At 50.4% G+C, this 26085-nt stretch overlaps 1 protein-coding gene across 1 annotated transcript in view; it reads right to left on the minus strand.

The window, feature by feature from the left end:
• The window catches only part of PTPRN2 (protein tyrosine phosphatase receptor type N2), a 639986-nt gene that overhangs the window by 445967 nt on the left and 167934 nt on the right, over window positions 1-26085 (minus strand). The window contains exon 4 of the mRNA XM_077761727.1: window positions 637-733. Within this exon, the coding sequence (XP_077617853.1) occupies window positions 637-733 (97 nt within the window). The remainder of the gene's footprint in view (window positions 1-636; window positions 734-26085) is intronic.

Below are 26085 nucleotides of genomic sequence, written 5' to 3' on the forward strand. Positions count from 1 at the left end.
AGATTTTCCCGACTAAAGTTTCAAATAGTCTCCTTCTTAGGGGAAAAAATGGACTTTCCAAACTTTCTTAAGCCTTTGGGGAAGGCCCTTCACACATTTTACAAACTTGAAGAGGCACGGGACAATCCCAGCCAGCTCACTGTGGCCCGTCTGCTTTGGACGACGTCTCCAACTTCTGGCCGGGAGGTTAGGGGCCCCCCCAGTGTGCAGTGAGGGTAAGAGGAGACGCTGCAGAGTGAAATCCTCAGCGCAGCGCAGGCTGCTAGGCTCTGGCAGTGGGAAAACTTTCATGATTTAATTCTGCTTTTTGTACTAAGGTGAACATAAATTCTTACTGGGAAATGAGAAATCTTGACTTCTCTGCTTTCAGCCAAGATGCAGGGTTTTCCAAGGATCTTGAGAAAGCGGGGGAGGGCCCTGGGCTGTCTGTGGACGGCCCCTGGCGACAGGGCCAGGCCAACGCGTCTGGCTCCGCTGGGCGAAGACACCGAGGAAAGGACGGCACCCACATGCTCCGCATCGCACTTTCCAACTCTCCGGCCCCTCTACACCCCAAAGACAACAGGTTCAAACAAAAACAAGCTCGATGGACACTGGCCGTGGCCACAGAGCAAGGGGACAAAACATTCTACTTACCTGGCCATGCTGGGAGTGTCCAGATGTCGCGGGAAGGGGAAGTTTGAGAGTTCCTGGGCCATCACGTGCTGGGCGAAGTCATCCTGCCACGGGAAGCCTGGGGACAGATGGTGCAAAAGCTGCATTATCAACACGGAAGGTGAGCCGAAGCTCTTGTTCCGTCACAGGAGAAACTGCTGCTGTTTCCAAGTTTTCCTGCAATCCCAAGGCGCTCACCGCGGTCTATTCATAAGACCTTTTCATAGCAATCCCAGCCTTCTGAGACACCTAGACCAGAAATGCGACTAGGTGTAGCGGCGCCCTGGCGGGGCAGCAAGGGGCCCTTTAACCAGGTGCACATTTCAAGGGTTTGTCCCCCACAAAAGAGGCAGACTGTCTCACGGAAAGGCTCTGGTCGTAGCAAAGACATTCTCAACACAAACGGGCACACGTTTACCCACCACTGACCTGCCATCCTGCTTGCTCCCTGCCACGTCTCGGGCGATTCCTATAACTCCGTCCTGCCTAAGAGCCACGCATTTGTAATGAAGTAAGGGTGCTGTTACTGTGAAGGCAATTATCATGGGGCCTAATGTGCTGTATCTGGGAGCCAATTACATTATATTTATACTCAAATGTTATGACAAAGAGCTTTATAACAAGAGCGAAGTAGTTATGAAGGCAAAATGCATGTGATTATGCATTAATTACATGCACTGCAGATCACATGATAATTATGCTCAGAATTACCAAATAACTCCCAAGAATAATTATTATGCAATTTGTACATTTTAGATCTTATGGTAACACTTTAGCACTTGGAACTACCCCATGCAATTATCCATAATTATCTAATCACTAGATATCATGTAATTACAGAGATATATTTTTATGCCCTGTTCAAAAACACATTACCAAAATCTTCAAATCAGGATGGCTCCATGCCTGTTTGTGTGTGTGCGTGAGTGTGGTACACAGAGGTCCAGTGTGTGCGTGAGTATGGTACACGGAGGTCCAGCGTGTGCGTGATTGCGTTACAGGGAGGTCCAGCGTGTGCGTGAGTGCGGTACACGGAGGTCCAGCGTGTGCGTGAGTGCAGTACACGGAGGTCCAGTGTGTGCGTGAGTGCACTACACGGAGGTCCAGCGTGTGCGTGAGTGTGGTACACGGAGGTCCAGTGTGTGCGTGATTGCGTTACAGGGAGGTCCAGCATGTATGTGAGTGTGGAACATGGAGGTCCAGTGTGTGCATGATTGCGTTACAGGGAGGTCCAGTGTGTGCATGAGTGCGGTACATGGAGGTCCAGTGTGTGCATGAGTGTGGTAGACAGAGGTCAGGAACTTGCTGAGAACTCCATGAAATTAAAAACAAAAAAAAAGGGCTCTGCAGATATAAGCTGCCTTCATGAACACACTTGAATTCTCTTTTCAAATGCAAATGTAACATTTTTTTTTACATTTACAAATGGCAAGATTCAAACAGTTGGAACATTTCTGAATCTCAAAAGGCTCTATGGTGTTACCCAAAGGGGAAGCTGATGGGGATATTCACCAAACAGGCCACCCTCCTCCGGCCACTGGTTCTACGCAGCTCTGTTCGAATACAGCATTTAGAGAATGGGGCGCTGCAGGGAGACCGAGCCCCACAGTCACTGTTACCCTTACTTTAGGATCAAATGTACTTAATAATAATCAAGTATCTTCCATTTGCCAAAAGCAACTAACAAAACCACTTTGAAGTGTACGCTTATGTGGCTATTAACCGTTGCTTCCTAGCAGTCTTCTCAACTGAAAGCACATGTGCAATATTAGCATAGTATCTAGCACTGTAAATTGAAAAAATAAGCATAGTTTAACCATGCCATTCCCAAAAGGGTGGTCTTAATATCTATCAGGAAACAAAAAATAATGAGCACGAAAGGAACTTCCTACAAAAAATTTTCATTTGTAACATTTAAAATAACAAAACTTCAATTATATTTTTTAGTCTCAAAAGCACAAGTGCTCTCTTCGGCAGCACCTGTACTGTAAGCACAGAGCCTGAGCCAGCTCAATTCTGGGGTCTGTAAGGAGGGTTCAATCGCAACAGGTGGCCAACTGATACAGGTGTTCTGTGCAGGTAATCTCAGGGGCCCCCGAACCCCTCGACTGACCTCTAAGCTTTCCTGGGAGCAGGCAGAAACTGGACACTCGGATACAAAACCAAAGCAATGCCTACATTAGGGCGTTAGACATTCTCTCTGAAGGCCTCTCAGGGCTGCTGAGAGGACAGAGCCCTAGGAAGAGAGACGGCGTCCAGGGAGATGGAGAAGACGCACTCTTCCCTACCCCTCGCATCCTCTCCCCTAACCCTTCCCGCTAGGCGCAACTAAAACCCTGGAGTTTATATGCACAGAAGGCTTTGAGGGGCAGGCAGAAGACAGACTTCTGGGGTCCTGGGAGTCTGAGGAGCCACGGTTGTGGGGTTCCCGGGGCTCTCCTTTGGCCTTATGCATCTCACACTGCCGCTGAGTCAGCCAGCTTCCGGGGAGCACCAATGCAGATGAAGCCCCGACCGAGGCCACCTCTCCCCGGCCAGCGGCCCAGGAAGGGGCTACTTAGCACATTTTAGACAATAACAGCTCCACTCTCATCAACCACCACCACAAACCCCACAGCCCAGCTGTACCCATGCCAACAGAGGCCAAGAGGGAGGCTGGGTGGCCTCCCTTATGAAGCTGGAATGAGGCCGCTGACCTCCCCTGACCCTGCCGGGCTGGCAGAGCAGACACGTAGGGAGCAGGTGGTCTACCCCCTCCCGTGTCAGTGGAGACCACGTAGGGAGTTCAGACTCCCACCCATCCACCCCGCCCAGCATACAGACGAGACTCCGCCGCACAGATGTGAGCAAAAGTCTAGTGGTAACNGCTTAGGGTCGCCTAGTGACTCAGTCAGTTTAGTGTCTGCTCTTGATTTCAGCTCAGATCATGATCTCACACTCTGTGAGTTTGAGCCCGGCATCTTGCTCCACACAGGCAGTGCAGAGCCTGCTTGGGACTCTCTCTCTGTCCCTCCCCCACTTGCATGTTCTCTCTCAAATTAAATAAGTTCTTTAAAAAACAACAACACAAAGCTTAAATGAGATCCAGAGTCTCATAAAATAACACAAAAGTGTCCAGGTTTCAACAGAAAATCACTCGTCATACCAAAAACCAGGAAGACCTCACCTGCAGACACTAACACTGAGGCCTGAAGGGCCAGCATTACCTACCCAAGACTGTAAAGCAGCCATAATAAAAATGCTTCCAATAAACAATTATGAACATACTTGAAAGAAATGAAAAACTAGAAGCCTTAACAAAGTAAGAGAAAATCTAAGCAAATAAATAAATAAATATAAAAAGAACCAAATGGAAATATTACAACTGAAAAATACAATAACCAAAAAGAACAGCTCAGAGGATGCACCGAATAGAAGGATGAGGGACAGAAGAGAGAGTCAGTAAACTAGACGAGAGAACAACAGAAATCACCCAATTTCAGCAACAGGGAGAAAACAGTATAAAAAAAACGGACAGAGCCTCGGGGAGTATGGAGCTATAACAAGAGATCTAACATTCACAGTGTCAGAGTCCCAGAAGGGGAAAGAAAGAAGGTAGGGCTGAAAGGGCACTCAAAAACATGGTGTCTGAAAATTTCTCAACTTGGGCAAGAGATATAGACGAAGCTGAGCACCCTAACAGGGTAAATCCGAATCTCCTCCAAGACACATGGTTAAAATGCTGAAAACTAAATGCAAAGACAAAATCTCGACAGCACCCAGAGAAAAATGACAACTTACCTATGAGGGAAACACAATCCAAACTACAAGGGATTTCCCATCAGAAACCACAGAGGCCACAAGGAAATTGTACAATATTCTTCAAATGCTGGAAGAAACAAAACATCAGCCCCAAATCCTGAAAATCTAACAATCCGCATGCCCATCAAAAATATGCTTCACAAGGAGCACCTGGGTGGCTCTGTTAGTTAAGCGTCTGACTCTGGATTCAGGCTCAGGACATGATCTCACGGTTTGTGGGATCAAGCCCTATGTCAGGCTCTGTGCTGACAGCATGAAGCCTGCTTGCGTTTCTGTCTTCCTCTCTCTCTGCCCCTCCCCTGCACACTCTCTCTCTTTCAAAGATAAATAAACATTTAAAAAATATATAGGGGCGCTGGGTGGCTCAGTTGGTTGAACGTCTGACTTCAGTTCAGGTCATGATCTCTCAGTCCATGGGTTTGAGTCCTGCGTTGGGCTCTGTGCTGACAGCTCAGAGCCTGGAGCTGCTTTGGAATCTCTCTCTCTCTCTCTCTCTCTCTCTCTGCCCTTCCCCCACTCAAACTCTGTCTTTCTCTCTCTTCCTTAATTAAAAAAAAAAAATATATATCTTAAGGAATGACAGGGAAATTAATATACTCTCAAAAAGGGGAAAATGAAAGCATTTTTTTACAGCATACTTGCCCTAAAACAACTGCTAAATGAACATATTTAAATTGAAAGGTGAAGATAGAAGAAGGAAACTTGGAATATCAGGAAGGAGAACAGAATGTAAAAAGTGAAGATGACTCGCTTTCCTTCTCTGGAGTTTTATACATTATGTTGGGCAGTTGAGGCAGATATGGTAACACTGTCTGTTGTGCTTTTAAATGTATGTAGAGGAAATATTTAAGATAATTATAATAAACAGGGGGGAAGAGCCATAAAGGGAGGTAAGGCTTCTATACCCTAGTATTAACTGGTAAAATAATGGCAGTATACTGCGATTAGTTCCGTATATATAATGTGATATCTAGACCAACCACTAAAAAGGATATCAAGAGATACACTCAAAAATACTACAGAAATCAATATGGATCTCTAAAAAATATTAACATAACCCTAAAGGAATGAAGAAAAAAACAGAGAAAAATAGAACAAACAGAAAACAAATAGTAAAATGGAAGATTTAAGCCTTAACATACCAATACTTGCATTAAATATAAATGGGCTAAATATACCAATGAAAAGACAGACATTGACTAAGTGAATTAAAGAAGCATGATCCAACTATATGTTTTTTATAAGGAACTCAGGTGAAATATAATGTTACAGCAGGTTGAAAGTAAAAGGATGGAAAAAGATGTACTATGCAAGCATCAATCAAAGGAAGTAGCAGTGGCTATAATAATAGCAGATAAATTACTCATCAAAACAAAATTACCAGGGACAGTGAGACATTATATAAAGATATAAATCCATCAAGAAGACACAGGAATCCTAAATACGTATGCTCAAACAACCTAGCTGCAAATATGTCAAGCAAAAGAACTGATGGAACACAAAGGAGAAACAGACAAACCCACAATTATAGTTGGAGACTTCAACACTACTTTTTTAGCAACCGAATAAAGAGAAAATCAGCAAAGCTGGATAAGTGCCATCGATCATCAGTTCTAATCAGTGTTAATAGAACACTCAACCCAACAAGAGCAGAACACACATTCATTTCAAGTGCCCACAAAACATGACATGGACTGAGGCCATATATATCCTGGACCATAAAACAAATCTCAGCAAAATAAAAAGATTCAAAATCATTTGGAGTGCATTCTTCAACCACTGTAGAGTCGAGCTAGAAATCAATAACATATCTCTAACAAGAAAATCTCCAAACAGTTAGAAAATCCAAGAGAAAAATATGCTGAGAACAGAATGAAAATGAAAATGCGGCACCAAAATTTTGCGGGACACAGTTAAAGCTGTGCTAAGAGTGAAATTTTTAGCACTAAATGTTTGCATTACCAAAAAAAGTCTCAAATTACCTAAATGTACACAACAAAAGGTAGAAAAAGGAGAGCAAAACAAAGTCAAGGAGAGAAGAAGGAAATAATAAAGAGCAGAAATCAACAGACTGAAATCAGAAAAAAGTAAAACAGAAAGTCAGTGAAAACAAAAGCTGGTTCCCTAAAAAGATCAGTAAAATTGACAAATTTCTAGCAAGACTGACAAAGAAAAAAAGCAAGCAGTCACAAATTACCGGTACCAGGGATGGGGCAGATGGTATCAGTACAGACCCTGTAGACCTCATATGGGAGCAAACATAGGCACACACGTAAACACGGCAACTTAGGTGAACTGGACCAAATTCTCAAAAAACACAAACTACCACCTCTCATCCAATAAAAAATAAATAACTTGATAGCCCTACAAATCTTAAGGAAATTGAATTCATAATTAAAAACCTCCCCCAAAAGAAATGTACAGTCTCAGATGGTTTCACTGGAGAATTCTACCAGAAATTTAAGGAAGAATTAACATGATTCTACACAATCCTTTCTAGAATACAGAAGAAGAGGAAATAGTTCCCAATTAATTTTATGTAGCTAATAATAACCTGATACAAAGAGGAGACAAAGACCAAAATGAGAGAGAGAGAGAGAGAAATCCATAGAACAATATACCTCATGAATATGGACATAATTCTTTAAAAAATTTTTTTTAATGTTTACTTATTTTTGAGAGAGAGACAGAATATGAGCAGGGGAGGGGCACAGAGAGAGAGGGAGACACAGAATCTGAAGCAGCTCCAGGCTTTGAGCTGTCAGCACAGAACCTGATGTGGGGCTCAAACTCACAAACCACAAGATCATGACATGAGCCAAAGTCAGCCACTTAACCTACTGAGCCACCCAGGCGCCCCTGGACACAAAAATTCTTAAGAAAAATATTAGTATATTGGGAACCTGGGTGACTTAGTCAATTGGTTAAGCATCTGACTCATGATTTTAACTCAGGTCATGATCTCACAGTTTTTGAGTTTAAGCCCAGCATCTGGCTCCGCACTGATGGCACAGAACCTGCTTTGAATTCTCTCTCGCTCTCTCTCTGCCCCTCCCCTGATTCTGCACATGCACTCACATGTGCTCTCTCTCTCAAAATAAATAAACTTAAGAAAAATATTAGTATATAAAATCCAGCAATGTATGAAAATAATTATACATCATGGGGTTTGTTCCAGATAAGCAAAGCTGGTTCAAAATTCCAAAATAAATCAAAATTAGTAAATTAATAAATCATATTAATAAGCTTAAGAAGAAAAAATTACATGATTATATCAATGCAGAAAATGTATTTGAAAAATTCAAAACCTATTCATGATGAAAACTCTCAGAAGAATAGGAACTGAGGGGAAATTCATCAACTTGATAATAAACATCTACAAAAGCCCTACAGCTAATATCATACTTAATGGTGAAAACCTAGAAGCTTTCCACTTATGATCTGAAAAAAGGCAAGGATGCTTCTTCTTAACCACATAGCTGAAAGTTCTATCCAATGCAACAGGGCAAGATAAGAAAAGAAAAGGCAAGCAGATCAGAAAGGAAAAAACCAAAACTATTTCTAGGCATCGTAATTTTCTACATGGAAAATCCCAACGAATCTACAAAAACTCCTAGAACTAGTAAGTTATTTTTCTATGAACTATGACACATATAAACACATAGACACTGAAATTGGAACACTCAAGAAATTAAGTACATAGGTGTAAATCTAACAAATATTTGCAGGACTTGTGTGCTAAAAAGAAATCAAAGATCTAAATGAATGATAGACATACTATGTTCAGGAGTCAAAACTTTCAATGTAACAATGACAAAAACTCTTCTCAAATTGGGATACAGGCTCAACACAATTCCTGTCAAAACCCCAGCAAGAGTGTTTGCAGATACAGACAAGCAACTTATATGGAAGAGCAAAGGACTCACAGAAGCTGCAAAGCTTTGGAAAAGGAGAATAAAGCAAGAGGAATCACGCTACCTAATTCCAAGTCTCATTACACAGGTACAGTCATCAAGACTACATAGTATTGGCAGAGGCAAATAGATCAATAGAATAAAATAGAAAACCCAGAAATAGACCCACACAAATATGCCCAAGATTTCTGACAAAGGTGCAAAAGCAACTTAATGTTTGAAAAATTGCCTTTCACCGAATGGTGCAGGATCTGTGAAACACAGAGAAGCAAAAGCAGAAACCTCAACATCAGTCTCACAGTTTACACAAAAAGTAACCCAAATAGATAATGGATATAAATATAAAGTGTGAAACAAGAAACATTTTAGGGAACAAAAAACAACAGAAAACCTTTGGGACCTGGGGCTAGGAAAAGCATTGATGTTCACACGAAGGACAAGCCCAGGCCACACGGCCACGAAGTGACGCACCTGGAACGCAGAACTCTCACAACTAAACATTAAAAATGTCCAATTAGAAAAAGTGTCAAAGACACGAAGAGCTGTTTCCCCAAAGAGGACTCACAGGTGGCATATAAACTCACGAAAAGTTGTCCAACGCTGTTAGCGCTCAAGGAAGTGCAAGTCAACCCACGGTGAGGGGCCACACCACACCCACCACGAAAGGCTAAAAGTGACGATACCCAATTCTGGCAAGGATGTGGCAAAACTGGGTCACTATTTCATTGGCAATACAATTGTAAGATGATTCTGGAAAATGGTTTGTCAGTTTCTTCAAAACTAAACGTATACTTTACACACAAACTAGCAACTGACCGCTGGCCATTCATCCCAGAGAAATGTTCTCATGAAAACAAATGTATGGGGCGCCTGGGTGGCTTAGTCGGTTAAGCGTCCGACTTTCNATGTACAAAACTTGTGTGCAGATGTCATTCAGTGAGTGAGTGGCCAGACTAACTGGTCCATGTGTACCATGAAGCATTCCTCAGCCACGATCCGGATAGATCTCCAGAACACTGTGCTGAGTGACAACAGCCAATCTAAGGATACACATTGCATGGTTTCGCTTACATACTACATCCCCTACTCTTGCGTTCTTACCAGGCAGGTCATGCCTGAGAGCGGGCACGACTCCTGACCTCTTACTGCACACAGTCTAGGGCTGCCACAGATGGGTACATAATTAGCAAAGATCCGGTATGAGTATAGTAATTACATAGTAGAGTCATAGGCAAGCAGTTATACAAATAGAGAAAGGAAGAGATTCATTTGGGGTGCAAAGCTGGGGAAAGCTTCTAAGAGAAAAATGGTACCTGAACCAAGGTAGGAAGGAATAATGAATTCTAAGAGATGGTGCCAGGTTTGGTTTTGGGGAGAAGCCCAGGATAGCGGAAGAGGGGGAGGAAGAGGTGAGGCCTGTCAAGTCGTGTGGCCGCGAGGACAGCGCATGGCACGGTGGGAAGGCTGCGAGTCCGTCCAGGGGCAGAGGAGGCACCAGGGCACAGTGTGCGGTCACGGGGGGCCCCAGACTCCAACGAGGAAGGGCGGGCATTTTCTGCATAAATATCCAACTATGCCTCACAAATATGATAAAAATAACAATATGAACATAATAAAAATTATAAGCGCAATAGTTATCTATCTACTGAGCCTTAAGCATGAGCCAGGCCCTGTACTGTTTCCTGTTTTAATCCTCATGATTTGTGAATAGCTACCTTTCATAGGTAGTAAAGAGAAGGGAATGAGGTGTGAACACAGTCCATCTGAGAGACACGGGGGCTGCAACCCAGAGACCAGTGGTGCGGGCAGCTCACATTTTCGAAAGCAACGCCGGCAAGCACTAATCAGCAGCTACGTGAGGCAGTGAAGAAGGAGGGTCAGGGTCGGCAGCACGCCTATGGGTCACCTCACTGGACACGGGAATCCCGGAGGAGAAGGAAATGGGAGACACGCCAGCCTCCAGGCAAGCCCATGTTTGTTTTTCAACAGGATGAACTTATATTGATCTACTTCATATTTCACATGCTAGTATATTTGTGTTAAAATGTCCAGGACGCCCACTCCGGTGTAACACGCACCTTGCAAGAAGCAAGATCAGAGCAGGTGTGGCCATACACCCTGAAGACCACCAATTCAGCCCCGGGCGGGCGGATGTCACCGACCTTTCTGACGCAAACTTACCATTTACAGATACTTTATTTTACACAGTGTGTAATGTGACCATTAATGAAATACGATATGAGCCTAGTTACCACTGTGGAAGGGGTACCACTAGAATGTGTCCATCTGCCACTGTTTAGTTTTAAGACAATAGAGAGAATACAAATAGAATGCAAAATTCATCTTGATACCCTTTAGCCACAAAGAAACCCCATCAACGTTACTGGCCAGTGCTAGAATAGAAGTTTTACTTAAAAAAAAAAAAAAAAAAAGTTGAACCAGAGCATAGGGTATTTAAACTTGATGTCCACGTGGTGAGCACGTGCATGTGTGTGCAAGTGTGCAAACACTTCCTACGTGGCTTATCCTCCTGACAGAGAGACGGCCACCTCCTCGCATCTGTGATGCCAGGGGCTGAGGGCGCACATGGCAGCTGCCTGACTGTGTTAGCTCCATATTTGAACCGCTTTGCTCCCTGGACAAACACAGCCCTTTATACATGCTTGGAATTTGCTGAGTATTTGATGAAATAAATTGATAAAGTAGAAGAAGTCAGGGACATATTAGGCATTCAGCTTTCCCATCTGTGAAGATAGGAGTGTAAGAGACAGTTCCTGCTCCCATTATGGGATGTACGTTCTAACAGACGACCACGCATTAATACAAACACACAATGAAACAAGAAATGCTGGTCTGCAGTAAGTGCTGTGAGAAAAGCAAACTGGTGATGGGTGAAGAATGATGGGCAGCAGTGCACAGGTGGGCGCGGTGGCCAGGCAATGCAGTGCGCAGGTGGGCGCGGTGGCCAGGTAATGCAGTGCACAGGTGAGTGCGGTGGCCAGAGAATGCAGTGCACAGGTGTGCGCGGTGGCCAGGTAAATGCAGTGCACAGGTGGGCGCGGTGGCCAGGCAATGCAGTGCGCAGGTGGGTGCGATGGCCGGGCAATGCAGTGCGCAGGTGGGCGCGGTGGCCGGGCAATGCAGTGCGCAGGTGGGCGCGGTGGCCAGAGAATGCAGTGCACAGCTGGGCGCGGTGGCCAGGACTCGTTAGGACGAGAGGACAAGAAAGGCTGTAAGTGTGTAGGGGGCGGGAGAACCGGGTTTGCGGGGGGCGGCTTCAGGGCAGAAGCAAGCCAGGCCATGTGCTCCAGAACCAGAAGGGGGCCAGGGGTGGGCACCGCACATGGGAAGGCTAGGAAGGCGGGGCCCGGGGGGACACCCTGGGACTCGGGAGGGAGGCCGGCACAGGTGGGCAGAGGGGATGCGCACGGCTGACAGACGGCAGCTGCCCCCGGAACCGGGCTGGGGGAAGCTGGAGCGCATGGTCAGGGGGCCAGGGGTGAGTGTGAGGAGGGAGATGTGGGGGCAGCCAATCGCCTGGACAACCTCCAAGTCTGGGCCCGAGCAAGAGGGTCTGCCGGCTGGTCCCCGGGCCGGGAGCTGAGGGACAGGAGAGGAGCCTCAAGTGTCCCTTCATCACTTACTGTCACACAGAGTAGAGGGGTCTCGGCTACGCATACGGCCCCTGGTCCCGCCCTCCTTGACCGGACCCCACCCGCAGCTTCTGTGCCACCTGGAAGGCCTGTCTGCTGGAACCTCTTTTATTTTAGAACCCAGGCCTTCGTCAGCATCGCCCTGGGACTTCCTCCCTCCGTGCGGTAAATGAGAACTTCCTCATGATCATGCTCTGGCTGCGCGACGGTGGGGGCGCCACACACCAGGGAGGGGCCTAGCGACAGATGGGGGCTCGGCTGGCCTGACAGGTCCAGCAAGAGGGACGTCAGTGCAGGGCTCGAGGGAGAAGTCCCCTGAAGAGGGGACAAAATCGGGGACCTGGTGAATGGGCCGCAGGACAAAGACGGGGCAGGGTGTGACACCTGCCAATGGTGACTCCTGGAGAGGCTTCAGGGGCCGCTCGTGGGCTCAGAGACCCTAGCAGGGCTTTGGGGACAGGGTGCCAGGCAGGGCTGGCACTCGAGGCCTCGGTCTGCTGGGGTGTGCCAGCATGTGCCCACGTGTGACGGGTCACAGTGGTGCTGACGCAGGGCCGCAGGGCCCACGACGTTAGGAAGCGGCAGTCCTCCCACGCCACCTCCTAACAGCAGGAGGGTGCAGAAGCTTCCGGATGGTACGGCATGTTGGCCGGTCCCCCGGGCTCACCAAGTCACCGTGTGGACAAGAGTGAGCGCGTGTGCCACACCGGAGAGCACAAGACGCTCCGCTCGGACCGGGACTCCCGGGAGCTGGGGGATTCTGCAGCTCCTTCCGGGCCGGTGCTCGATGCTGTACTTGTGGCAGGAAACTACTGCCCCTCGCAGAGCCCCAGCCCCCCACACCCTGGGTTGCAAATCGTCACGCCTCCCTTGGCTGTCAGAGCACACCAGGGTGATGCACGTCGGCCCCTTCCCCATTTTCACAACCGCCAGGTCAACACCGGGACGTGACAGTCTGACAGAGGCTGCCCCGCGGTCCCCCGCCGCCACACGCATTCTCATCTCAGACTTCCATTTCCAGAGCCCAAGGACACATCAAATGACGTCCGCATCATTTCATGCACCTCTCCTCACAACCGCCACTTTAGTGCCTGGGCAGTCACATAAAATAAGATTCCTGTTACTGCACACTGGCTGCATTTCCCACCTCTGATGTGGGCAGAGATGAGGTGCCAGCCAATTCTCATAGGGACAGAAATACGCCTTACTTCTCTCTCAGCCCTAACTGGTCCCAGGGAGGCACAGGGAGCGGGCGCAGACCCCGAGCAGGTGGGTGGCGGGCACTCGCACCATGTGGTTGCAGCGGAGAGCTCCAGACCCAGACGTGAAGCAAAAATGCAAGGCACCTGACAAGTGCCAGGCAACGCGGGCACATCTGGCAGAATGAACGGTGTCTGCATTCTGGGGATGGCCGTCTTGGTGGAGGGTGTGTGGAGGCTGGCATAGGGGCTGGATCTCCTGTCCACAGGCCACAGTAAAATGATGGGGACCATTAAAAAGAGGCAGAAAGCCACAAGCACAGAAAACCAGGTGTGAGGAGGGAGAGAAAGAGGGGAAAGGAAAGGAATTCTATATTAATACATAAAGACTTGAAATACAGGCAGATGACCACCGTATCACAAAGGCTGGTGTGCTAAGAGCAAACGCTCTGTCTCCTTCAAACCCCACGCTTACCGGATCCTCACTCTGTCCAGTACCCATTCAGCAGGGAGGCACATTTCTCTAACAGCAAAGAAGAAAAAGCCCATTAATTAAGTGACATGGGTGCGGGCGCCTGGGTGGCTCAGTTGGTTAAGTATCTGACTTTACCTCAGGTCATGATCTCATGGCTTGTGAGTTCGAGCCCCGGATCAGGCTCTGTGCTGACAGCTCAGAGCCTGGAGTTACTGCGGATTCTGTGTCTCCCTCTCTCTCTCTCTGCCCCTCCCCCTCTCATGCTCTCTCTCTCTCAAAAATAAATGAACGTTTAAAAAAATTTTTAACAAATAAATAAAATAAAAATAACTAACATAAAACGCTTACTCTCCACCTGCTCATGACCAGGGGAGGGAAGGGTACTGAGGTGGGGAGTCCTGACAGAGGCTGTGGTGCAGATGCCAGCAATTGTACTGGCATCTCCCTTCTAACCCAGGACGCGAAGGGCACAGTCTCCGAGCAAGCCCCCTTGGCACTCAGGACCCCCAGGGGACCCTCGGCCTCCATGAGGAGGACCCGCAAGCTTCCCAGTACAGAAAGCTTTCCGAACCGTGGCCTTTCACAATTCCTTTCAGTGCCAAGCTGATTCTCCCCCACCCACCCCAATTTCAGCAATATTTCCTTTTGTAACAGATTTGTTGACAAACTTTACCTTTTAATTAAAATCTTTCGCTTCCCCTGATGCAGACTTCAAAGTACAAATCATCCCACACACACTCAGCCATAACGCCCTTGTGTCTGGAAAATTCTACTCCCTCTGGCTTCGGTCCACCGGGACCAGGAGGGCCAGGAAGGGAGGAGATGCCTGCTGTCACTTACACCCTACCGGACTCCTGTTCCTGACTGTACACTAACCTTCTGCAGCCCATGGCTCTCCCCTCACGAGGTCCTCCCTAACGCTTACTAAGAAAACATCAGGGGACATTTTTCAAAGTCAAGAGAATGAGACACATGGCTTCAGTGTCCCTAAACGTGCAAACTGACCTGAGAGACGAGAGGCCCACGGAGCTCTAGCAACGCTGAACCCTCCAATCTCTCAGCCCAGTTTTTTTAATATCTTTTTATTTTCGAGAGACAGCGAGGGACAGAGTGCAAGCCGGGGAGGGGCACACAGAGCGGGAGATACAGAGTCTGAAGCAGGGGGCTCAAACCATGAACCGTGAGATCATGACCTGAGCTGGAATTGGACTCTTAATCATCTGAGCCACCAGGCGTCCCCAGAACTCTCTTCTCTGAATAATGTCTCAGCCCAATTTTGACGGGAAAAGTGGTCTCACAGGATCTGTGTTTTCACGAAGAGAACTGCTTTTTTTTTTTTTTTTTTTCCCAAACAGNGCTGCTGTTTGTTTTCAAATCTTACTTGAATCTGATTTGACCCAAATTGCATCCTACTGGCTCCCGATCAGCCTGGGGGTCCCCAGCTTGTGGCGACCCAGCCACTGAGGGACAGGGCTGCTCACAGAGCCTCTGCCGAGACCCCTCCCCACCTCTCCTGCCCTCTCTCCACCTAATTTCACGCACATTTTTTCTGCCTCCTGTCTTGAGCTGCAGCGTCCGTCCCCCCGTGCACAGACCCCCATCTCTGGGCTCAGGGTCTTCCCAGCTGGAGAGGATGTGGACCCAGACACGGGTAAAATGGAGATTAGGAAGATGAGTCTCACCTACAGGTTCAGCTCAGTGACCAGGAGCGAGGGAGACAAACGTGCTGGCCCAGGAGGCTGGTGCTGGAATGTTCTGGCTACGAAGCATGGACCACTCCAATCAAGCCCCAGCCTCTGATTAGAACAGAGCGCATCAGCAAAGTGCAGAGGGTTTAGATCAGACTCAGAGCAGGAGGGATAGTCTCCTCCTCAAAACGAAGGCGACAAGAGCATACTGTCTCACTGCGGGTCCGGCCCGCCTCCGCCGTGCTTTCTGGCTCAGTCTCTGTAAAAAGGATTCTCTTGTGGGTACAACGTCCTGGATGACTGGTTTAGAAAGTCTCAGTCACTGTAGCGAGAGAACAAAGAACCTGTGAAATCATTTCTCTGGCTTCATGAGAACTACTCACTTGAGAGATGGTTTCTCTTGTTTCCGGGTCATTCTGCAGGCCCGGGATGCCATGACAGCCATACCCTTCCATGGGGTCTTGGGGTCTCAGCTGAGGAGCCCCAGGAGGCCAATGAGGAGAGTGCAAACATCCTGCAAGCCAGGCTCTTCCACACAGAGAGTGAGCTTCACTGAATTCTAAGTGCTAAGCACTTCTGAGCACTCAATATCTCCTAAGTAGCAGTTTCTACGTAGGACCAGGTACTGCTAAGCAGCTGCCTGTACTAAGTATTAAGTAGTACTGAGTTGCAAGTACCTGCTAAGAAGCTATCTCTCCTTAGGACTGAGCACTAATGAGTACTAAGGACCTCTTAAGCTTGACTAAACGGGACTGAACCTCATTCATCGGACCAGGAACTCGGGGCCTGGTGGGTTTGACTTATTAGTTGTCAGAGGGCACGTGAGTCACAGCAAAGAACACTCTCTGCAACTAGAGCAGAATCTCCTTTTAGAGACCAGGACTGACCCACCTCATCAACTAACTGGGCTGAGTGGGCTTTTGGTTTTGTTTTACTTTATCTTGTTTTGTTTTAAATGTTTATTTATTTTTTGAGAGAGAGAGAGAGTGTGCGTGCGCACAAGAGGGGGATAGGCAGAGAGAAAGAGACAGGCAGGCCTGAAGCAGCTTCCGGAGCCTGCGGAGATCATGACCTGAGCCACAGTCTGATGCTAAACCGACTGAGCCACACAGGCGCCCTGAGTGGATTTTCTAACTGGATTTATTTGGGTGGTTATGGACAGAACTCTGCATGTCCAAATTCAGATGGCAAGCACCCTCCTGTGAGGGGAAACGGACACGGTGGAACAGACAAGGGCTGGCACGGCATCACGCCAGGAGGTCCCTGACACCAGGTCCTTATCGTCACCCACCAGGCGCCAGGACCGCCCTCTCCACAGGCACCCACACACCCACACACACCCCCACCGTCTCAGTCAGACTGTGGGTAGGTTCACGGGGGAGCAGCTCCTCAGGACACGATGTCCTGTCACGTAAGGGCACAAACCAGGCCGCGCTGGCAGCAGTAAGAACTTCCGAGATGCCCTCTCCAGCTGCAGCAATAAATCTTGCACGATGTTACCCTCAAGTAATGCTATAAGACTGCATGATATCAAAATTCATTAAAAATGCATATTCTGGGCTTGGCTGCATTCACAGGTTGATTTATCTGTTTATTAGACTTACTTAAAATACACATTTCTCCCAAGCCTCTGGGTATGTGTAGCAAAATACAAACACCTCATGTAAATTAAAGTCAGCACTTAAAGAAGAAGACAAGGCCCTGTGGTTGTGGAAATGCCATCATGAAGCCAGGTCCCAGGGTGGGTCCCCTGGTGACCTAGGGTAGTAGGGTGTGTGGGCAGCACACCGTGCCTCCAGAGCCACCTGATGAAAGCCAGCCAGTGGGTGGGTCAGGAGGTGGGGTGTTTTGGGGGTGAGGGGGTACAGCTGAGGCCATGAGGACGGGCCCCATGATGGCAGAAGGGCCTTACCAGAGGGCAGAGGGGCAGAGCCCTTCTTCCCCGGGAGCGCACAGCAGGTGGGCGGCCCTGTGCAAGGCGGGATGAGGGCTCGCACCATATACCTGCACTCACAGCCTCCCGGCTGTGACAAGTAAGTTGGTGGTATTTTGTCACAGACCCCACGAGGACTGAGACAAAAGGCTTAAAGATCAGGAACCGAGATGCTGCCGTTACCTCACGGTGTGGCCCTTCCGGATTCGAGTCTCCACCTGTAAATGTGGAACACAGCTAAGGTTGTGTCCAATTCCGACTTCAGTGTCCTCCAAACAAGAATGAAATGTCCTTGGGGAGGGGATGCACTGTCACCTACTGGCCGGGTAGCTGGATTTCACGCTGAATCTGGAAGTGTGAACACCTCACGGTTCACTTTGGATCATCCTCTTCACCTGACTTTTCAAAGCAGAACCACCTATATTCTAAAGCATTTGCTTTCTTCCTTTGGCATTTTAAAAGGACTTACACAGAAAGTGGCACTCGAAATTATATGGTTTTACTAATAACTCACCCCACAGAGCTAGCAGGCAATGTGGTGGGTTGTGACAAGATGACAGAGAACCACAGGTCTAGCAGTGCTGCTCCAAAAAGCATACACTTTGGGGACGGGGGGGCCCATTTCCACGAAGCAGGAGGAGCGAGCACCGGGGACACGCCTGAGCCAGGAGACAACTGAGATGTGGACCGAGGAGGGGGTACGGCAGGCGCCCCTCTGCGGGCCCACCGCGGGGAAGAGCACACCAGCCTCGGGGCTAATCCCTGCAGCGCGCTCCGCCTCACTCCCGCGTCTCTCTGCCAAAAGCACCTGCCGGCGAGTGACGGATGGAAGGAAGGAAACACTCTCGGACGCTGGGAGACACAGACGGAGTCTGAGGCAGATGCTGGGCCTTGTCTGGGGCTGAGGTGGGAGAAAAGCCAAGGCACACTGGCCTGGAGGGAGGGGCCCCAGGCCTGGTAGAGTCTTCCTTCCGGGGAAGGCAGCACGCAGGAGGAGGAAGAGGAGGAGGAGGTGCTCTTGACCCCCGGAAGCCTCTCCAGGAAAGTACAAAGAAAGCCCCAAGGACGTGGGCAGAACGGGCCACAGCTCAGGACACCTGTGTTTCATCCACATGGTGTCCCCTGGCGCCAGCAGCGCACGCCTGTCTGAGCACCCAGCCCCGTGGGGAGCCACTGTCCACCCCTCATGTGGGTGAACGCGGGCTGTCCAGACGGAAAAACTGAGGCACGCACCCAGTAAGCAGCACACAGCTGCTAACAGCAGAGCTCCCATGTGGCCCAAGGGGCAGGCTCCAACTTTTGTGTTCTTAACTACACCTTGCACAAGATGTGCACCCGAGAGGGGAGGTCGGGGAAAGAGGGAGAAAAATGTTTCTATCACCACAATTACTACTCTTAGGAAAATGATAAAAACTTATCTAATAAGATGACAATACATTATTTCAAAGGGTAAAGAATTCAGGATTCTATTGTAAAGGAGAGTAAAGTGGTAATGCCTTAACATGCTTTTAAGATAAAATCCCGAGCCAAGAGCTCAACTCGAACACCAGGGGAAGCTGCCGGGTGCAGGGGCGGCGAGACGCAGGACACGCACTGGCTCCAGAATGGCTGTGCTTGGCCTGCGTGCCATCACTGGGCTGACCCATGTCTTCCGATGTCCACACCCCAGCCCCTGTGCTCTTGGGACTCAAGGCCTTCTCGCCGAAAACAAAGGTGGAAGATATGGTCACTTTCCTAGCTCTTCTCTGAGAAAGGAGCAGCACTCATATTGTCCAGGTGAGTTAAACAGGGTCCATGAAGCTGAACTGAGTTCTCAGAGTTCTTGTTCTCTTGTCTGTTCTTGGATGTGACACAAAATGCATTTAATTTTTGAGCCATACTCCTGATGTTTTCTTACAAGTTGACACTACCATTTCATATCATTTTTCAGCCAGTTATAAAGTTGCCTTACCAACGGTGTTGTTACCAAAGACAATTTCAGTCATGTGTTATCTGGTGGGAAAAATTAACAATTCACTTGTTCTCAAAGTGCTTGTGGGACATTTTTCTAAAAGAAAAGGCAAAATCGTGGGGGTGATGTGAATACCGTTGATCTGATTACAAGTACAGAGATGAAAGTGCCACTGTAACCGAGCCAGAGAACCCCGCACGTGGGCGGAACCGAGCCAGAGAACCCCGCACGTGGGCAGATGCAGACACCGGTGCACAGAAGACGCAACAAGGCCTGTACAGCGTGGCATCACTTCCTGGACACTCGGGAACCAGGGGGCGGCAGTAGCAACACACGTGCCACAGGAGCACAGAAATGACACTGACTTGGGGACAGAGCACCCATCTGAGTGTCCTGCTGGAAGCCAGCAGTCACCGGCCAGTGAGCTGGTAAGAGAATTAGTGTTCTCTCCGTGTAGACGTTATTGCTGCAGCCTGCAGACATGTAGACTCAGGATACGTTCAGTAAGCGAGGGCGTGTAGGGCTCCCAGACTTGACTCCCACAGTCATACCCCGAGACCTGCAGTTCACTGAGCTCCGCACGGAGGACCCGTCTCCCCTGGTCCAGGACGAACATGCCAGGAGGAGACACGCCCCCAGCAGCAGGTGACAGCGCCCCCCTACAGGCCGCAAACACCTTTCTGGAAACCCCACCGTCTGGCCTCCCCCTCACATCGCACAATGCTCTTGTTTCACTAAAAATAAAAGGCTGATGGAGAGGGAACTTCCCTCCCGACCTGCCACCTCTCTCGTTGCTGTGGCAACCCCAGCACAGCCACACAGAGGGCGGGAGCACGTCTCAGGCACACACAACACCCGTGGCCGGGCATCTCCGCTCACCTCCTGGCCAAGCCGCACAGGCAGGCCTCCGGCGGCCAGTTACTCAGAGAGACCACGTCCGCCCAGTGCCTCCGGGTGGTGGGCTCAGTGACGGCCGGGCAACATCTCTGAGCATATTGCTACTAATTACTTGTGTGCTGCTGGCTGGCGCCCCGAGAGCCCGGCCCGCACTCCCTGCTACTCCCGCCCTCACCTCTGCCCGCCGACAAGACTCACGGCCCCCAGAGACTTGGACTTGACGGCGAGCCCCCGCCAGCCTGTCTCCGGGCAGACGTGCCCGTGACCGCACAGCACCAGGCAGGTCGATGGCGGGACGGTGCAGCGGGCGCCCTCACGGGGGCGCCGTGTCCCCCGAGTCTGGGACAGGACCTGTCCCGCCTCCCCACCCAGACACTCCAGGCACGGTTGGGGTGTCCTGACAATGGGAAAGATCACAATGCTGAAAGCGTGGGCCCTGCTGATTTAGGGAAATCTGACCCTGAGGTTGGCCGGATAAGAGTCCATTTGATCCAACACCCCTGATGCCCCTTCACGAACCTAAGAACCAGGGACAGTGTGGAAGGAACCATGTCCTCAAACGGGGCTTAACTGCCCGAAACAAAAGAATTATTCTCCCTCCCCCGCCACTCCACCAAATGTTTTAAATATATATTTAGCACTAATCCTGGGGCAATTTAAAATAAACTCCTGGTTTCCAATAAACTGATCAGATCTTAGCCAATCCCACTTTCTAGATAATCTAATCCACAGCTGTGGACCGAAGCTGCCCAGAGCTGAGCCAAGTGCCAGAGCGGGGGCCTGACCATGTAGCCAGTTAGCTAGTTTTCAGTGCATCCCCAAATGAAAGCACAGAGCTTCCTCCAGGCTAGATGTCTCAGGAAGGAGAGACCATCTCTTCCCTTTCTGGGCAGGCCCAGGGGCCGCCACGCACGCTGCTCTTACAAAGAGCCCCCCCACAAAACTTACCAAAGCCAATGAAGCCCTGATCTCTCCTTCAGAGGCAGCACTGAGCCACTGCCTCCTGACAGCACCTCTTGCCTTTGACCCCACATTCTGGAAGAAGACATGTGACCTTTAACCTCCCACAGGATGGGGAGCCACTGTAGTCCCCTCTGCTCCTAGAAAACCAACGTTCTTCAGCTTTCTCCCTCCCTGAGATGTATTTCCTGGAGACATCGGCTTTGTACAGCAAAACAGGCCCCAGAACAAGAACTGGGGATCACCGAGTTACAGGGAAATGTCCGAGACGCGGGCTGGTCCTAGGGTAAAACATGACGTGACACACAGAAACATGCACACACATATGCACGTACACCACACACGGACACGTGTGAGGACACGAGTTCTGAAAGAGCCTGCTCAGGGCAATGATTTCTCCACAGAAGGTCCAGCGATGGTGGGTCTCACTCGAGTTATCTGGGCGGCGTGGTAGAGTACGTCTGACCCTTCCCACACCTGCTTGTGGAGCCCTGGCCAGCTTCCTCGGGGCCAAGCTCATAAAGAAAGAGAGGTCACACACAGGGGAAGACCCCACTGGGACCTCAGAGAAAGGACATCTTCTTATCAGGAACACCTCGATCAATAATTTCCCCCTTTAAAACGCCACGGCTGAGAGGATGTGTTAGGAACGAAGGTGAACGTGTCTGAGCCACGGTGGCTCCAGGAGTAAGAGGCGGTGGGGGGGGTGGGGGCACAGAGGGACTGTGAGTGGGGTCAGGCGTTCGCTTCTCTGTTTGGAAACCTCAGCCTGTCCCGTCTGGCGCGCTTCCCTGGTCTCTGGGCACAGGCTGTGCCCCCAATGTGTCACGGGCTCCGCTGACCTGGGGCAGACCCTACTCTCGGATACCCTTTCTTTCCCGTTTCTTACCACCTCCCCTGCTCACCTCTTCCCCGTCTCCACCAAGGGAGGAGACAAGCAGACAATTCTCAGCATTTCCAGCCTCGTGACTGTCATCAGATTAAAACCGCTGCTCAGAACTAATATGTTCGAACAATGCTGCCGGCCCCCTTCTCAGCGTGCTTAAATTTGGGTGTAATCATGATCCCACATGAGTCAGTGGTGCTTCTTCTCAGCCAAGGGACATCCTGGTCCACTGAAGACTTTCTAGATCAGAAGCCGGGGCTCAGTCTCCATGGAAAAGCCGCATGGGAAGGCAGGCTCAGTGCTGATGGCTCCGCTGTCCTCATCTACTTAAGATGGTCATCAGTCACCCACAGGTGACCACGCTCTCCCTTGACAAAGGACTGGCCCTCCTGGGACACTGGGTCTAACACACACGGACCAGCGGCCTTCACTCAGCATCTTCACCAGCAGACAGGACGGGGCAGCACCAATATTGCTGTAATAATGTGCCCTGTGGGTGAGGCCACCGGTCATTCACAAATTGTCACCCAGCGATGTCATACAGCAATCTAAACAACCACAGCCAAGGAGCTCACAGGAGCCACATGGGGCAGAACAGCATGTCCGAGGGCAGAGGAGCTCACAAAAGGGTAACTTTAAAGTCCTCCCTGTGGTCTAGTTTTGTTCTCCAGCAGGAGGCGCTAGAAGGCTCGGAATGCCAGTATCCTGCTGGATGCTCCAGGGCAAGTCCCTGAGAGAGCCACGTGTCTCATGAGCCAGCAGCAGGGATGGTTCCCGGTTCAAAGAAAGGAATGTCCCTGTGGAGTTTGTAACAGGGCGCCCGTAACTCCGCAGAGCTGGGTCCTGACGGACCGGGCAGCTCCAGGAACGCTCTCGACAGCCTGAGCGGCCCCCACCTGGGCGGCACCCCTTTGCAGGAGCAGCACTCGGTTCCTTTTCCCCTGAGGTCCAGGAGCTCACTCTTACCTTAAGCTTACGTGCAAACTAATGCTTGGAGGGATGTCCCACTGCCTTCTGCCGCCTCAACCTTGAAGCACGACGGAGAGACACAAAAGCAAACCTGCTGGCTGCGCCGGGCCCGAGAAACACAGCCTCAAGCTCTGGCCACCTGCACACCCACAACACGGGGACTGCAGGTCGCTGCTCACTTCCTTCCCGGCCATGTCGGTGCCGCGGCGGCCACACGCAATAACCCTTCCAGGCTCACCCCTGCAGCTTCAGCCCTGTCTTGAGAACGCACGGTGTGGGCCACACGCTTCAAGCCTCAGCGGAGCCCAGTCTTGCGTTTTTCCAGGAGATTCTGCCAAAACTCTAGCTGGAAGGCATTTTTTTAGCAAACAGGTGAGTTGGGCTGTAATGGCTGCCTAACAGATCAGCCTCTGTCCGCTCGTCGGGACTCCCCAGCGCCCCGGAGAAGCCGGCGGGCCCCAGCTCAGGGAATCTGCGTGCAGCACGGGTCAGTTCCCTCCCACCTCCCTCCAGCACCGCAGTCGCCACCATTGTCGTCCCTGGGCTTTGGGTAACCCGGAATCTGACTCTCCCTGAACCCACCTCTAATGCCCCCTGTCCACCTGAAGACTGCCGACTTTTACGTACCGTCACAGGACACGATCACGGAAGCTGCAGTCAGTGGAGGCCCCAACATGGGTCTCTGAAGCCTGTCTCACCCAGGACTGCACACACATGCCACGGGCCTCAGGCTGGAGGCCCAGCATCAAGCGAGAGCCACCCGGGTGGGTCCCGAAGGCATCTGCTTTCTAGGCACGAATATAAACTATGTGCTCCTTCTTCCAACACGCCAGACGGGTGCTCGCCGCCCTTCCCTTGAGCGCAGGAGGGCACACGGGGGCCAGAGATGTGCCATCTGAGCAGCCCAGACCACAGTGGTGAAAAGCGAACACGAACGTCGGCCTGGTTTCCAGGAAAGAACTGCCGCATGTCAACGGAGACAGCAGCACGGAAACACCTTCTTGGCACAGGGCTTCCAAGTGCAAGAGCACAGCCTGCACCGCGTCCTGAGCACAGGTCGTGCTTGGTGAGCGCCGGCGGCGGCCCCGCGACTGAAGAGTCCTCCGAGGGCTCTGGGCCCCTGCCGACTAACCTGTAACACCTGCCCTTAAACTGTGCACAGAAGACACGGATTCCCCTCGGTGAGAAGCCTGGGCTCCGTTACATAAAGCATGAACACACACTGCGTGGCTCTGCAATGAAGTGGTTCTGTCTCTTGCGGCTTCCCTCAATGTGGCCTCGGTCAGCTGATGGCTCACTGGAGGTCCACAGTGACCTCCCTCCCACGTCCAGGGGTTCATGCTGGCTTTCAGCTGGGCAGCCTTTGAAACCACTTGAAAGCATAAAGTTGAACAAAAATCAAATTGGCTGCACTAATGCTTCAGCAAAGCTCGACTGTAAAGTACCCTCTTCCTCTCTTCCTCACTCCTCCCCTCTTCCCTTCTTAGCTTGTGGTTTCAGGAAGCCGGGACCACCCTGAAAACGACCACGGAGGCTGGTGACACACACAATTCCTGTGGAAACTGGCCCGATCCCGTATTTCCCTCCAAAACCCCCAGACCCTTCCTCCACCCGGCAAAGCAATAAGCTATTGTTCCTCTTTATCCCGAACTCTGTCTTCACGGTACATTTCAGCCTGAAGCACAGAGGTCAGTTTTCAACAACACCTGGCGGTTGCACATAGCTCTCAACCTCCACAGGCTAGACCGGGCTCCTCCAGGTGCAAAGGCGCAAAGGAGGCGGGAGCCCAGGGCTCACACAACGTCACTTCTGCACATTCTGTGAGCCGAAGCCAGCCACGGGCCAGCGAGGATTCACGAGGGACGGAGGACTCTGTCTCTGTGGGAAGCAGAGTAGTATCACGCTGCAAAGGGTAACAACCGTACAGAGGCCCACAGAGCCTGGCATTCCCTGTTGCCTTGAAGCCAGAAAAGTGGGGATAAATAAGCTCTTGGTCCCCATAATTCCCCTACCCATGGTTTCTGCATAAGACTTTTTTTTAAATGTTTATTTATTTTTGAGAGACAGAGAGATAGAGCACAAGCAGGGAAGGGGAAGAGAGAGAGGGAGACACAGAATCTGAGGAGGCTCCAGGCTCCGAGCTGTCAGTGCAGAGCCCGACGCGGGGCTCGAACCCACGAACCGTGAGGTCATGACCTGAGCTGAAATCGGATGCTTAATTGACTGAGCCACTCAGGTGCCCCCCATTTTTGTTTTAATGTTTATTTATTTTTGAGAGAGAGAGAGAGACAGTGCAGGAGACTTTTTAGAAGGAAATGTAGGCAAAGGGTTAATGAGCGATCACAGCCTAGAACTGGCCTTCCTGCTGCTTTGGAAACCTCAAGACTGCCACACAAGCACCTGAGCCAGGCTGCAAGATGCTAAGGGCAGTGGCCCCGCCACCCCCATCATCCCTGTGAATAGCCAGCCAATGCTGCCTCACAGAGCCCCTGGCCGAGTGCCGGGATCAGAGAGACCACCAGCCTCCCACAGAGCGTGGGTTAAATATAGTCGCTGTTCCGAGCCGCAGACTTGGGGTCTGTGGTGTGATGGCAGTGCTCTCTGGAGGCAAGGGCCTCCCCTCTGTAAGACGGCTTGTTGCAAATTCATGTCTTGGTGCAGATTCCCACGCTGCCCATGTTGCACGTGGCGGGAGCTGCTATCTTAAAGCAGGTGCGTGGGGCTCACGACCTCGTCTGTGGTGGCCTGTGCACTGCTGTGTCACCAGAGCAGTGCCAGGCTCCGGTTCTGGCGTCCTCCTGCGCCAGAGTGCTTGGCCTTAAGTGTCCTCCTTTCTTAGGAGACATTCTAGAAATGCTCTAAATAAGAATGAAATAACTGACCCATGACCTGGCTTTGTCACGACCTCTGCTCTGGCAGCCACATGAGAGACAGGTGACACTCGACAGAAAGGAGCAGTGGCTTCCGGAATCCTGTGATGCCAGCACCGGATATCACAGCATCAGCAACGCAGATCCGTGTCTCCAGCACACGGGGCGCAGGGGGCAGGGGACATGCCAGGTGGGCAGACGGCTTGTGTTCGTCCCCAGCCTTCCCCTTCCTGTT

The sequence above is a fragment of the Crocuta crocuta genome, unplaced genomic scaffold (genome assembly GCF_008692635.1).
Source record: "Crocuta crocuta isolate KB4526 unplaced genomic scaffold, BGI_CrCroc_1.0 scaffold408, whole genome shotgun sequence".
Classification (NCBI taxonomy): domain Eukaryota; kingdom Metazoa; phylum Chordata; class Mammalia; order Carnivora; family Hyaenidae; genus Crocuta; species Crocuta crocuta.